A 15,543-nucleotide genomic window follows, 5' to 3' on the forward strand; every position below is an offset into this window, starting at 1 on the left:
AATGGCATTGAAACATGTATAATATCATATATGAAATGAATCGCCAGTCCAGGTTCGATGCATGATACTGGATGCTTGGGGCTGGTGCACTGAGACAACCCAGAAGGATGGTATGGGGAGGGAGGAGGGAGAGGGATTCAGGATGGGGAACACATGTATACCTGTGGTGGATTCATGTTGATGTATGGCAAAACCAATACAATATTGTAAAGTAATTAACCTCCAATTAAAATAAATACATTTACATTTTTTAAAAAAAACTCAACATCCAGAAAACTAAGATCAAAGCATCTGGTCCCATCACTTCATGGCAAATACATGGGAAAACAATGGAAACAGTGAGAGACTTTATTTTTCTGGGCTCCAAAATCACTGCAGATGGTGACTGCAGCCATTAAATTAAAAGACACTTGCTCCTTGGAAGAAAAGTTATGACCAACCTAGGCAGCATATTAAAAAGCAGAGACATTACTTTGCCAACAAAGGTCCAACTAGTCAAAACTATGGTTTTTCCAGTAGTCCTGTATGGATGAGGGTTGGACTGTAAAGAAAGCTGAGCAAAGAATTGATCCTTTGAACTGTGGTATTGGAAGAGACTCTTTAGAGTCCCTTGGATTACAAGGAGATCAAACCAGTCCATCCTGAAGGAAATCAGTCCTGAATATTCATTGGAAGGACTGATGTTGAAGCTGAAACTCCAATACTTTGGCCACCTGATGGGAAGAAGTGACTCATTGGAAAAGATCCTAATGCTGGGAAAGACAGAAGGCGGGAGGAGAATGGGACAACAGAGGATGAGATGGTTGGATGCCATCACTGACTCAATCGACATGAGTTTGAGTAAGCTCTGGAAGTTGGTGATGGACAGGGAGGCCTGGCATGCTTCAGTCCAATGGGTCACAAAGAGTCGGACACAACTGAGTGACTGAACTGAACTTATAGTACTTTGCACAGGCTTCCCAGGTGGCACTAGCAGTAAAGAGCCCACCTGCCAGTGCAGGAGATGTAACAGACTTGGATTCAATCCCTGATCAGGAAGATCCCCTGGAGGAGGGCATGGCAACCCACTCCAGTACTCTTGCCTGGAGAATTCCTTGGACAGAGGAGCTTGGTGGGCTGCAGTCCATTGGGTGGCAAAAAGTCAGACACAACTGAAGCAACTTAGCACACACACACACACACATATAGTACTTTGCACCCTGTACTATACCATATATGTTTACTTGTATGTATCCCCCACTGGGCAGTAAGATCCTTGAAGGAACTGAGTCTCTCCCATTCTCTTTGAATTAGAATCTAGCACATTTAGATTCTGCTGCATAGGTGACGTCAAAACACTGTAGAATTAATGCTATAATGGATAACAAATAGATCAAAGGTCGGACCTTATTTCAGATTCTGAAAATTGTCCATAGAAGACTGGGGAAGAAACTGACACACAAGGGTACTCAGAAAGCAACATAAACAGAAACAAGTGCTCTGATCTTACATGCTCTGAGTCAGGGCTGCAATGTCCAGCTGGTTTTTCATTGTGCAAAATTATTCAGCCAAGGGCACAAATTGGAGCAGATACGATACCTAAGTTCTACCTACCAAGCCATGAACCCCAATAGTACTTTGTACCTGCCCATGGGAAACAATGCCATTTTAAAACAGAATTTAAATTATCTTTTAAATAATTAAAATGTCCTTTAAATAATGACAGGTTAGATCTCAAGAGCAAGAAAAAATTCTCTTATCAGTCTGATTCCACCACAGATCGGGGCGGGGTGGGGGGAAGAAACTGAATATTGGGACTTTCCTGGCAATCCAGTGGTTAGGACTTCACCTTCCAATGCAGGGGGTGCAGGTTCAATTCCTGGTCAGGGAACTAAGATCCCACATGCCTCAGGGCCGAAAAACCAAAATATAAAATAGGAGTAATGAGTAACAAATTCCATAAATGGTGCACATCAAAAAATCTTAAAACAAAAAGCTGAATATTGTCTGATCTTGAGAATACTGATGTTACAGATTGTTTTTCTCTGGATTCTCAACATAGGGTGATTGGATTTGTAAGTTTGTTTTTTTTTAAGTGTCATTTTTTTTCTTTAGTGTTAAAGAATCACATAGGGGAGCTTCAGCATTCAGCCTGTTCCAGAAAAGGAGCCACAGAACCAGAGATGCATAGAGAACAGGAAGAAAACTTGAAGGTTACAGAATCACATTGCTATGATACTTTTTTCAAGAGATCACCTAGTCCAATAATTACTTAATCTTACAGATGAGGAAACCAGAAAGATGGAGGTTAAGTAACTAGCCGTAGCTAGTTATCAAAACTAATTCTAGAAGCTGATTTTCTGGTTTTCAATTTAGTAATCTATCATAACTGGCTGGACTTGACCTTATTATAATCAACATTGACTGTGCATCCACTGTGGGAGAGATTGAGACATACAGACTCGGTCTCCAACAGGGGCCTCACGACGTTGAGAAAACAGGAAATAAGTATTGAAAGACAAACAATAATACCAGACGGCATATGAACGCAGATCTAGACCTGGGTTTGAGTGGGAGTGGAGACGCCACTTAGCAATCAGTGGGCAAGGAGTGGAGTGTCCTCGCGTGGGCCAATTCTGAAAGGACTGGAGCCAGGTGGCTGATAAGGTCCACCCAGGGCTGCAGGCAGGCCTAAGGTCACAGAAGCAGTGTCAGGAGAATCCAATTTCCCGGGGCCCTCTCGAAGGGTAGCTTAAGCCTTGGCTCGTGACCCAGATTGCAAGGATGAATCCGGTAAAGCTTCTCCACACCTGGGCTCTGACCCTCAGAAGGGCGGGGGCTGAGGCAGCAGCGCCGCAGGGAAATGGGAGCGGAGGCGAGGAGAATTGAAAAATCCTGAGCTGACCGGGATGTCGCGGCGGGAGAAGCAACGGGCGCCACGCCCGCGCTGCGCGGGTTGAGAAAGGGTTTCCGGGACGGCGCGCGCGGCCGGCGGGGCGGGGCCCAGGGGCAAGCACCGCCTACGTCGGGCTGCGTGACAATGGGGCGGGCGGCGGCACGCGGCTGCGGCGGCTGGGGGCCTTAAGGGGGGCGGAGCCGCCGCTGCCTCTACCGCCGCAGCCCCCTTCGGGATTTGAAAGATTAAAAACTCCAGGTGGAGAGGGCCGCGACGTTGAATGTGTGGCGGAAGCGCTGGGGACCACGGCTCAGCGCCGAGCCGGGCGGCCGGCGGCGTCTCCACAGCATGAATTACCCGGGCCACGGGTCTCCGCGGAGCTCCGAGCGTAACGGCGGCCGGGGCGGCGACGGCGCCGCCTGGGAGCTGGGCTCGGACACGGAACCGGCGTTCGGGGGCAGCGTCTGCCGCTTCGATCACCTGCCCGCCGGGGACCCTGGCGATGACGAGGTGCCCCTGGCCCTGCTGCGCGGCGAGCCCGGGCTGCACTTGGCGCCGGGCGCGGAGGACCACAACCATCACCTGGCGCTGGACCCCTGCCTCAGTGACGATAACTATGACTTCAGCTCGGCCGAGTCGGGCTCCTCGCTGCGCTACTACAGCGAGGGCGAGAGTGGAGGCGGCGGCAGCTCCTCGTCGCTGCACCCGCCTCAGCAGCCGCCGCTGGTCCCGTCGAACTCGGGGGGCGGCGGGGCGGCTGGAGGAGGCCCCGGGGAGAGGAAGCGCACCCGGCCCGGCGGCGCGGCCGCCCGGCACAGATACGAGGTGGTGACGGAGCTGGGCCCGGAGGAGGTGCGCTGGTTCTACAAGGAGGACAAGAAGACCTGGAAGCCCTTCATCGGCTACGACTCGCTCCGCATCGAGCTCGCCTTCCGAACGCTGCTGCAGGCCACGGGGGCCCGAGCCCGGGCCCAAGACCCGGACGGCGACCATGTGTGCGGCCCGGCCTCTCCCGCGGGTCCGGCCTCCAGCTCCGTGGAGGACGAAGACGAGGACCGCGTCTGCGGCTTCTGCCGGCGCATTGCGGGGCACGGGCGCGAGATGGAGGAGCTGGTGAACATCGAGCGGGTGTGTGTGCGGGGCGGCCTCTACGAGGTGGATGTGACCCAAGGAGAATGCTACCCGGTGTACTGGAACCGTGAGTAGCCGGCCGGGGGAGGGAGCGGGACGGGCTGCCTCTGCAGGGGCCGACACGCACCCGGGTGGGTTTGGAACTTAACTGCGGGGAGAGCGAGGCGCGTGAGGCCTGGCGATTGGTCCGAACAGGATGGAGACCGTGCAGGCAAGCGCCGGCAGGTGAAGGGTAAAGCGAGCAGATGGCAAAAGCCCAGTCGCCTGGGGTCAGAAGGAGAGGATACTGCCGAGGTAGCGCCTCCTGGGTAAGCCGGGTGCTGCAGCCACCCCCTGGAGGTGGTCCAGGAATGGATGGCCAACCCGAAAGGTTTAATTTCGTGATTCCTACCTGAGCTTTGTCCATCCAGGGATCTGATTCGGTCTCGTTTACCCTGCACTGCTTATGATTTAAATACCGGTTTGGCTTCTGGACTGGAAATGTTTGAGAGAATCTGAATAACGGTTCCGTTATGGATTTGGGGAAAGAAAATTAATCCCTGGCGGGAAGGGAAGGGATAAAGGTTTTTCTCACCGGTGCGTTCAGGAGAGGTGGAAAAGCGCTGCTCGAAGCAGTTGTGACAAGTGGGTCCGCTCACACTCTATGTGGAATACTCATATTTCTCTCTCAGGTCCTCGCTTACATATTTTCATTTTGGCCTCTTAACGTTGAAAAGTTTCAAGGCTCGGGCCTTGGTTTTCTCATCTGTAAAACAGGGATAATTGTATCTATGTCGTAGGGTTGTTACGGAAATTAAATGAGGTAATATGCTTAAGGGCCTGGGAGCTGTGTTTGGCACACATGTGAATAGTAAGTCCTTATTCCTTAGATAACAATGCAGTTAGGTTTGTAATTAGATTAAGGAGGAAGGCTGTCAGAAATATCCGCCATTGCATGTAACAGATATTTTATATGTAAAATAAATATTTGATGGTACATAAGCTATTGGTGCCCAGTAATTTGTAATATATAGCTGTAATTTTTATGGGCCCAGTGCCCTAGCTCAGATGTCTTCCTTTACTGTCACTAGCCTTAGGTCTTCCATACACCTTATAACATTCTGCCTTGTATTAATTACATGTATTGATGACTTAGCTTCCTTTCTGTATGTTTAGCATCTAATGGGAAAATCCATCATCTTTATCTTCATGTTTTCATTGGGCCTAGTGCAGAAAATTTTTTAAAAACAGGTATTGAATTGTATATGTGATTCTAATAATGTTAAAACATTCACATGTTACGCATAGTCACGAAGACAGCAATTACAATACGTATCAAATCACCAAGTAAAACAAGCGTAGCAGGAAATTCAGTTTCTTACTTCCCTTTAAGATGACATTGAAGGCAATTGTTACCACTTTCATAAAGCCAGATTCATCTAGGACCCACCATGTCACTCACTTCTTTTGATTATAAGCTCACAAAGGACAAGATATGCTTGCATTCACGCATTCATTCATCTTTTTCCTTTTTGACAGTATTTGTGCATCACACAGTACTCTTGTGAAGGCAGTAGGAAAGGTGGAGGAAAGGACAGAGGAAAGACAGAGCTTCCCACTGTCTTTTTCTTCAGATGACCTAGACATCATGATAGATTTTTATCTTTTGAAGACAGAAGGACAAGGACTTATTGGAGTCAGAAAGTGGGATAAAATGCAGGGCATTCTTGGAGAGGGGGCTGGAAACCGAGAGATGAATCTTACCCTTTTAGGTCAACTAAAGTATAGTTACCAAGAATACTGCGTGCTCTTTTGATTTATGATAAGATTGTTAATGCTTGCATAGTGCTTGACTGTCTACAAAGCGACTTTTCGCATTCATTATTTCATAGTGATAGCAAATGAGTGCTAATGTTCTTTATATGAAGAAGCAGGGTTCAGCGAAGTTAATGAACTTGCCCAGGGTCACCCAGCTGGAAAATGGTAAAACAGAAAGGCATATGCAGTGATACAGAAGCATGAAACTGCATGGCATTTTGAAGAAACTAGGGCTGTACCTGCAGGGGTCAAAACACAGAGCCTAGCTTTGGAGTTTGACCACCACAGAGATAGAGGTGTTTGATCAGAGACAAGAGATTGTGAAGGAAGCCCCTGCCTTGTGAGTGCTACGTTTAGGAGAGTAGCTAGAAAAAGGAGGAGGGCGGGTATGCAGTGCTAGGGAATTTGGACTTTACCCTGTTGAACGGCAGGGAACCAAACGCTTGAAGGCTATTACTTAAGTGACTAGGGACAACACAAAGGCTGAATTGGACAGGTAGAGAAGATCATTAGAATGCTAGTGTCATAAATCAAGCAACAGTAAGGGCCTACAAAAATTAACCTGAAAGGAAAAGTGGTTTTAGTCCTCTCAAATCATCTTTCCTAAATCAGATCACCAGTAGACTAGTTATAGCTTATAAATTAATTTTTGTTTGGCATAACAGCAACACCTATTTTGACTCCATTTTTGCATTTTCTAGATAGCTTTCTGCAAGATACAATCCAGTATGTGGATCCAGTATGTGGATTGTATCCCAAGGCTTAATATTAGTTACGATGAAAATGCAATAATGCTTTTTGTCCATGATTTACTACTTCTCACAAAATCCCATGTAACTCCCTTCTAATTGGTTTTTCAGGTCTCAGTGTATTATTACATAAGTTTTCACACGGTCTAAGGAGAGTTCAATCCCAGTATGGTTTCTTCAGCCTTTTCAAATGGAAAAATTTATAAATTTTGCAGCTTCTGACCTTTCTCTTATTTTACTTTTTAAACCTTTCTGGAAATTTTCTGACTACTGATAAAAGTTTTGAAAAAGCCCAGTAAGTTCCTACATACCATGGTGATAGGATTCCAGTGACTTTTGTGACCTAATTGAGTCCACTTTTATCTGGGTATTGAAACCAATAAGTTAGCTATAAAGAAAGCTGTTAATTTATTTTTACTCTTTCTTTCTAATAGGTAAAATTTGAACCAATTTGGAGTACATGAATTGGAAAGGGGAACAGAAGTTTTGTCTACCATAGCTTAGAAGCCAATGTTATTACATATGAAAAGAAGTATTAATTATAGGAAGCTTATTTTTGTTTTATTGACTGTTTAGATGTTTTTCTGACTGCATGTGGACCTTTTAGATAAAAATTGATCATTGCTGAGTAATGGCTGAGTAAACTCCCTCACTCCCCATGTTTCAACTAAGCTCTTTGTAGCCTCTTTATAGGCTTGTTTTGAGAATTATTAGCATTATAACATGCTTAGAACAATGGTGGCTCAAGCACTAGGTGTTAACTATATCTGTGTGGATCTCAGAAAGCAATATACCTTACTTGTAGAAACTCACATGAAGGTTAGTAAGACTGGGTATTCAAATTGTTAGGTTTGTTTTCACTGGTCTTTACCTAATCACAGGTGAAAAATTTTTTTAATTTAAAAATCATTTATTGTTAATCAGCTACCACAATATAAAATAAAAAGTTTAAGGAAAAAAATCATGTGAATGCTAATCTTCAGATTATCTGGAAAAAGAAAGATGTAAGTTGCTATGAACCTGGCATCCCAATTAAATTCTGATTATTTTTTAATTTTTATTGGAGTATAACTGCTTGAGCATGTTGTGTTAGTTTCTACTGCACAGCAAAGTGAGTCAGCTGTACATATATGTATATGTATATCCTATAAATGTTTGTCAGGAGTAATAGCAAGAAAGTGGCCAAAGCATTTAGTAGTATTTATGGGAAGGCATTTAGAACATCATAGAGATTTTTGATGAGTTAAGAATAGTTTTAAAGCAATTCTGGTAGCAGTGATGTGTGCAGCATGCACTAGGGAATATATATTACTAATTTCCATTCACTAAATAAAGTTATTTTAATTGACCAAATGTTTATATGAATGTGTAGTTTCCAGAAGCAGTTATTAATTATAAGCCACAGCTTCCCTTAGCCCACCCTCCCCTCTTTTTCTGTGCTTATAAGACCTACATGCATTATTATCCTAAACCATTTGCAGTTTCAAATACTTCAGAAATTAATCAGTCTTTATGACACATTGAAGAGAAAATATTATCCCAATAAAAAGGTAGAAAAATTAGAGCTTTTTCTGCAGGTACCCAAATTATATGATGTTTATTAATTTGGCACAGCTGTAACGTCTCTTGGGTCTTTTTTATTTAATGGTTAATAACCTTGATAAGCGGAGAAGGCAATGGCACCCCACTCCAGTACTCTTGCCTGGAAAATCCCATGGACGGAGGAGCTTGGTAGGCTACAGGTCATGGGGTCGCTGAGTCGGACCCGACTGAGCGACTTCCCTTTCACTTTTCACTTTCATGCATTGGAGAAGGAAATGGCAACCCACTCCAGTGTTCTTGCCTGGAGAATCCCAGGGACAGGGGAGCCTGGTGGGCTGCCGTCTCTGGGGTTGCACAGTCGGACATGACTGAAGCGACTTAGCAGCAGCAGCAACCTTGATAAGTAATAATCCTTTATGAATCACAGGGTATCATGGGAAATTAATAGAGTCCAAGCTGTTAGAAGGTAATCTTTCTTGATCAGTTTCTGCCTCCAGTAAAGCAGAACTATACAGACTAGAGACACCTGATGCCGGGGTCCAGCCCCGGTGGATCTAGGGAATTCGAAGCAGGGACGGAGTCGGCGTCTAGAGGAAAATTGTTTAATTAAAGATATGGAAAGAGATTAGAAAAGAATAGTGTAGTAGGAAAATTAGTGGAGAAAAGAGGCTTAATAACTTTGTTTATGTGGAGAACCATTAAAACCCCGAGACAAGGGGTTTGCACCACCTACGTAGGCCACAGGCGTCTTCCCGGTCTCCCTAAGGAGTGGAGACACAAAGTGCCCCCTCCGTTCAGATCTTAGAAGCCCAGGCAAAATTAGTAGGCTTGGTGAGCCTCCGCGCTCCAGATGGATATTCAGCCGGAAAAGAAGAGAACGAGAAAAGACCACACGGGGGAAACCAGTCTTTCCAGGAACTGGTCCCATTTCTTTATTTTCCAGGGCCGCTTTTATACTTTTAGTTATACATAGAGATAAATGGAAAATACAAAGTCACGCGGGGTCAGCAGTCCTGACCCTTATTGAAACCATGCTTTCTTTCTGCATTCCTTCCGCTATACAAAGTTCTCAGGTGATTTACATCATCTTCTGGCCAAGAGGCCTGCTAACATTTTATGACCCTTTCTGATGCTTACTCCTTGGAAGAAAAGTTATGACCAAGCTAGATAGCATATTCAAAAGCAGAGACATTACTTTGCCGACTAAGGTCCGTCTAGTCAAGGCTATGGTTTTTCCAGTAGTCATGTATGGATGTGAGAGCTGGACTGTAAGAAGACTGAGCAACAAAGAATTGATGCTTTTGAACTGTCGTGTTGGAGAAGACTCTTGAGAGTCCCTTGGACTGCAAGGAGATCCAACCAGTCCATTCTAAAGGAGATCAGCCCTGGGATTTCTTTGGAAGGAATGATGCTAAAGCTGAAACTCCAGTACTTTGGCCACCTCATGCGAAGAGTTGACTCATTGGAAAAGACTGTAATGCTGGGAGGGATTGGAGGCAGGAGGAGAAGGGGACGACAGAGGATGAGATGGCTGGATGGCATCACGGACTCGATGGACATGAGTGTGAGTGAACTCCGGGAGTTGGTGATGGACAGGGAGGCCTGGTGTGCTGCAATTCATGGGGTCGCAGAGTTGGACACGACTGAGCGACTGAACTGAACTGAACTGAACTGATGATGATTAGTCAACCAGAAAACGTATTTTCTCCAAAGGTGATTTTTCTTAAGTCATGCACCACCCTCCTAAGGCACCAGATAAAGTTGCATTTCTACAGGGTAAAGGTGCAGTGGGCTATAATCAAGAAAAGAATTTACTTAGCCTAAGGTCTAACGTGATTAATATCAAGGTTAATACTTATTTCTCCTATATGCTAGTTATATTCATGTGTATAAGGGGCAAGGGATATGGAGACTTAGCAGCAAATATTGGCTCAACAATGAAAACCCTCCACCGGTATAATTTCTAACTAACTCGCTAATACTGTACTAATAATTTTCTAACTTCTCAGAATCTGTTTTAGAAAGTTTAGAGCATCTCGTGCCTCTCATGGTTGGGAGGCTGTGAACAATCACAGGTGGCCTGACAAACCTGTCAGGTAGGCTAGAGCGCCATCAGAGGAGCTTGTGGACTGAAACACTCTTGTCACACCCAGGAGATTTATTAACTGGAGCTGTAAGTTAGCTCCTTTTCAGAGAGAGGTGGTGGGGGACAGCCCCCCATAATGTCAGCAGTGTAGACGAAAGCGTAATGCAGTAAGGTAGGCAGACTCTGGTTTTGGGGGTAGATGCTCAAGAATGTCCAGGGGGACCCCTGAGGCTTGATCCCGCTTTGCGTAATGTCAGGCCTCCTTCCTCATGACCTTTGCCACAGGCAGGATTCCTCTCGCTGGCGCCCGGCAGCCTGACTCTGAAAAACTGTCGTAGAATTGCATTATCTCCCATTCGTTCAGCCTGGAAAGCAGCCTTGGGTATCACTGGAATTCTATTTGTTCAGGTATAGAACCCTGGCAAAAGTCTTCTGAGAGCTCCATTCCAGATTAAGCCTGCTTTAGACTATTTTTCAGTGACCTACTGAAACAGCACAAAGATAATGAATGAATAGTGGGTGACTTGTACGGAGGGCAGGAGTTGGCACTACCCAATGGAGGCATTCAGGACTTTTCTTTCCCTTTGCATTGTGCCATTAGTTTAAAAACTAAAAACTGATATCAGTTATTGATCCACCTTGTTTGTGTACAGCTCAAATGTGATATTGCATGTTGTGCAAATTACTTTATATAAATGTTCAGAGTGATTAGTATGTTTTTCTTTCTTCCATCTGTCATCACCATCTTCTCTTCTTTCTTCCTTTACTATTTTGCCTTTAAAAAGACTTTTTGTACTCTTCGTTCTCCCAAATTATATCTTCCCTAGTGGCTCAAACAGTAAAGACTGCCTGTGATGCAGGAGATGCAGGTTCAGTCCCTGGGTCAGGAAGATGCCCTGGAGAAGGACTTGGCAGCCCTCTCCAGTATTCTTGCCTGGAGAATCCCATGGACAGAAGAGCTTGGTGGGCTACAATCCGTGGGGTCACAAATCTTTTCCAAATTGTATTTCCTGGGTCTTTTATCCTCACATCACACCCTCTAATTTCTGCTTTGCTAAGATCTTTGATGTCTGAAACCCTAGGGCTGATTCTTTTCTGTAGAGAACAAGGAAAAGCTGGATATGCTGTGGTGATCATGAAATCCTCTGAGAATTACGGTCACTGGGTGAGAAGAGTAGGGGGATTAAAGGAGAGAGGGGAATGCAGCATATGTTCACAGGAAACCTAAGATGAAGATTACTGGCAGAAGAGATGTGGAGGGTAGGCAGTTCTTGAATCCCTGATTGTTGGGGAATCTGACCCAAGACCTTTATCTTTTCATGAGTCTGATGAAATTTAAACTGTGCACCTTATCAAGAAGAACTTCAACACTGACAAAGGGTATAGATACAATTTCTTCTCTTTTTTTGCCACAATATATTCCTAAAAGCTCAGTTAAAAAGTAAAACAGGGAAAAACATTTTTATAGCCACTGTATATAATCTACAAATCTACTTTTTTTTAGTTTGCCTTGGTAAAGGGAGATTGTGCTTAAAAAAAGATGTTGAATCACTGACAGAAGAGTGGATTAATAGGATGAAAAGCATAATGCAGATACTTTTTGATATCCCTGATTTAGGGGACAGGTGAAATTCAAAGTGGTGAAAAGTAGAAATTGCTTGTGCCAGAGAACTAAGGGAAATTGGTAGAAATATTGATATAGGCATGTAGCATTCTATATTGCTGTATTCTATATTCTGTATTGCTTTCTAATTTTGCCAGATTACCATACATCAGAATAAACTATACAATCATTAATATTTGTTCTAAGTGCTTGTTACATTTAGCTATATCTAGGTAATCTTTATATTCATTACACTTATATAGTCAAATAAACTCTCTTGACTGACTATTGGAGGCAAGGCCAGCCTTTGGAAATTATAATGTTAGTAGTATTTCTGTACCCTGGTGCTGCTGCTGCTGCTAAGTCGCTTCAGTCGTGTCCGACTCTGTGTGACCCAATAGACGGCAGCCCACCAGGCTCTGCCGTCCCTGGAATTCTCCAGGCAAGAACACTGGAGTGGGTTGCTGTTTCTTTCTCCAATGCATTAAATAGGACCTCAGATATCTGGACTCTTTAAGAACTATAAATTCCATCTGAATAGATGGCTTTTCCAAATAGCCATCTATTGAGAGTTAAGCTTTTATTTGCGAAAGTATGATTTTAACTGTGTGAATGGAAAACTCTAATATTACTCTTTCCTCTTTGGCTACTTCTTAGAGAACCATCATTCTGAACATCGATGCAGATAGTCCTTGGGAAACATGATACAGGACAAAGAACTGGATGAACTGTGCTAAAACATAAAATTCTAAATCATATGTCATAGAAGGAGCTGCAAAAATAACTTTAGGTGAAGTACAAGGAACAGAGTTGAAGTTACTTCTGAGCCTTGATATACATAGATAAATGCAATCTCGCATTGTATTTTATTACTTACTACAGATGATCAACTTTCAGTTAATATTTTAGACACGAGTACATTATTTTCTTATTCTGTAGAATTGCTAATAGGCAGGTCCCTCAGGTGTATCTCATTTCTACCTGATTCACCTAGGATAGATTGTCAGGAAAGTTTGCATTTTAACAACCAATGCATTTTAATGTTAAGTACCCCCTGGTGGCTCAGATGATAAAGAATCTGCCTACAATGCGGGAGATCCCTGGTTCAATCCCTATGTTGGGAAGATCCCCTGGAAAAGAGAATGGAAACCCACTCCAGTATTCTTGCCTGGAGAATCCCATGGACAGAGGAGCCTGGTGGGCTACAGTCCATAGTGTTGAAAAGAGTCGGACACGACTGAGCAACTCACACAAACCATTTATTCAACTGAACTCTGGGAGTTGGCGATGGACTGGGAAGCCTGGCGTGCTGCAGTCCGTGGGGTTGCAAAGAGTCAGACACAACTGAGCAACTGAACTGAACTATTCAACTTTATAGTTATACTAATTAAGACATAAGAAATGTCTTATATTTAAAGAAATATATTCTTTAAAACCCCTATGGTCTTGTTTCTTAAAAGAAGTGAATAGTATTTAAGGTATAATTATATTGTCCAGAGTTTCTTACCTCTATGAAATGGATTTAAACTCAGTGAGTCATAAATATTAACAGTAGCTTTTGCCTAAATTAAGTTATATTTTTAATGTAATTGTTACTTTCAGGTGGGATTCCCCAATGTGTTTTGAGGTATAGGTATTTCTTTCATACGGTAGAATTTTTTATGATTGCTCACAACTAATGAAATTTTGGAGTCGTAACATTTGTAGCCAAGCTAAATGATGATTAGGACAGTGACTGTTTAGTTACCTTTGTCCTACAGCATTCCTCTAGAACATAGTTCCTGTCTAGTAAATGAGCAAGTGTTCAGGTATTAGAATGGAAGGCAGCGTTTTGTTATCTAGTTCTTAATTTACTACCTTTCATTCTATTTACCAATTAAACATAATTAGTTTCATACATAATGTTTTTACTCTGTCACTCATGTTTTGAGAAAGTTTGTTAACTTTAATATTGATTTTAATGTGAATTATCTCATATATGCACAAAAGTCTAGATTACATAACCAACAATCAGTATTCTCCCTTGCTTAGCTTATTAAACATATAATCAAAATCTCCTCTGTGACATCTCCCATTCCCTTTTCTTCAGTCCAAAAATAACCCCTCTCCCAAATTTGTGGTTTATTCTCTATGAAACATCAGAAATAGCAGATGCAGGTAGCAGCCACCATCCCTAGGACTGAGTTAGAGCACCCAAGGAAAAGGCTGTTACCTCTCAGTGCTGAGATTCTGACCCAGAGAGTGTGGCAGCGGTCTCAGGTGCTGCCCTTTGGGACTGCTGGAAATCACCAGTGCTGGGGGAAGGCTTCCTTTGGAACTCACCACAGGCTGCCTGTAGGGGTGTAGGAGAAGTAGTTCAAGGGGAGGTGGCTGGCAGGTGATATTCCACTGTGAAACTATCTGGAGAGTTGTGGACCTGGCTGAAGCTGACCATGGGAAGGTGCCACTGCTGTTAGCACCTGGGTGCTGCTAAAAATTACAGTTCACACACTGCAAGAATGCAGAAGGTGAGCACACTGGAACCAGAGAGAAACCCCTTCTTTTTCTGTTACAAAGGACAGCTTGGTAGAAGTAGTTCATCAATATGTTAGCCTCAATGGTTTAAGTGGGCCTCTGTGGGGTTGATCTGGGACCCTAGCCATCATTTACAGCATTAATTCTATAAAAAGTATATTCAGAGTGTATAGTACTGGATAGTAGGTTTACAACAAGCTGTACTAAATGACAATGTATTTTTCTTAACCTTCCACCTCTTCGTTTTCTAGCCTCGTCTCTCATATCTCCTTCACTTTTCCTTGTGTCTTCTGCTTTTCTTATGTCTCTCATCCTTGCTTATCTCTTCTTCCACTGAATAGCAGCACTCTGCCATTCCTGTTTTCCATTACTCTGTGACCTCCTTCCTCTTTAAGTTCTGTGCGGTCAAATTTTCCCTGGAAGTTTCTAGAGTCGTGAATTATAGGCATACTTTGGACCCTAAGTGGGTAAACCTGTAAGGACATAGCTAAGCTGGAGGAAAAGTGCCAAGACTTTCTCTCTGTGCATATCATACGATACGGGTTGAAATCGTTCTTGAAAATAGTCCTTTAGGAATCTTATAATTGTTCCCTCTGCTTTCTGGTATAAGTGTAGCTTTTTAATACATAAAATGTTTATTGCCAGAATTCCTCTACCCACACATAAGTGCCACTCAGGCTTGCTTAATGAAGTGTTCATAGTGGAAAATGCACCTTGCAATAGTTTTCTTGTCAAGGAAGACCCAAATTTTTTCTTTTGGGTCCAGTAAAGACTTGCCTTTTATCATGATTTACCTAAGAGTTACAATTACCTGGTTGTTTTCTTCCAGGCAAGTAGTCATGATAAGTACTAGTCTTTATATTAAGTTTAAATTGACTCTTGATAAGTGTTGTTATAAATGAAACATAATACCTTTGTTAATAGCCTATTTATCCATTATTAGCCCTTTGAAAAATTTGTCTCTGCCCCCTGGCTATGTATCTAGGTCTATTCCTTTAACTACAAAATGAAGTGACATTTTAAGTATATATCTATGCAAGTCCCTATCAGCATGAGGTTCTATTGCTTATGATTTTTAAAAGCCAGAATAACAGTGACTTTAAACACAAAAGGGTCCATTTCTCTAAAACAGAGGCTTTAGCTAAAAGAAGTATAGATATCTAGAGTTCGGACCTTGTGGCAGCTCCACTGTAATCGGGAATGGAGGTCCCTTCTGCTATTCAGCTTTTCATTTGTGACTTGATCT

At 43.3% G+C, this 15,543-nt stretch overlaps 1 protein-coding gene across 6 annotated transcripts in view; it reads left to right on the plus strand.

The window, feature by feature from the left end:
• The first annotated feature begins 3,001 nt into the window (after positions 1–3,001).
• Positions 3,002–15,543, plus strand: part of DDHD1 (DDHD domain containing 1) — a 71,852-nt gene continuing 59,310 nt past the window's right edge. For all 6 annotated transcript variants that reach the window (XM_040226417.1, XM_040226420.1, XM_040226416.1 and 3 more), the window contains exon 1: positions 3,002–4,073. In XM_040226417.1, coding sequence (XP_040082351.1) covers positions 3,224–4,073 — 850 coding nt within the window. In that variant the 5' untranslated portion in view covers positions 3,002–3,223. The remainder of the gene's footprint in view (positions 4,074–15,543) is intronic.

The sequence above is a fragment of the Oryx dammah genome, unplaced genomic scaffold, assembly GCF_014754425.2.
Source record: "Oryx dammah isolate SB20612 unplaced genomic scaffold, SCBI_Odam_1.1 HiC_scaffold_26, whole genome shotgun sequence".
NCBI classification, from domain to species: Eukaryota; Metazoa; Chordata; class Mammalia; order Artiodactyla; family Bovidae; genus Oryx; species Oryx dammah.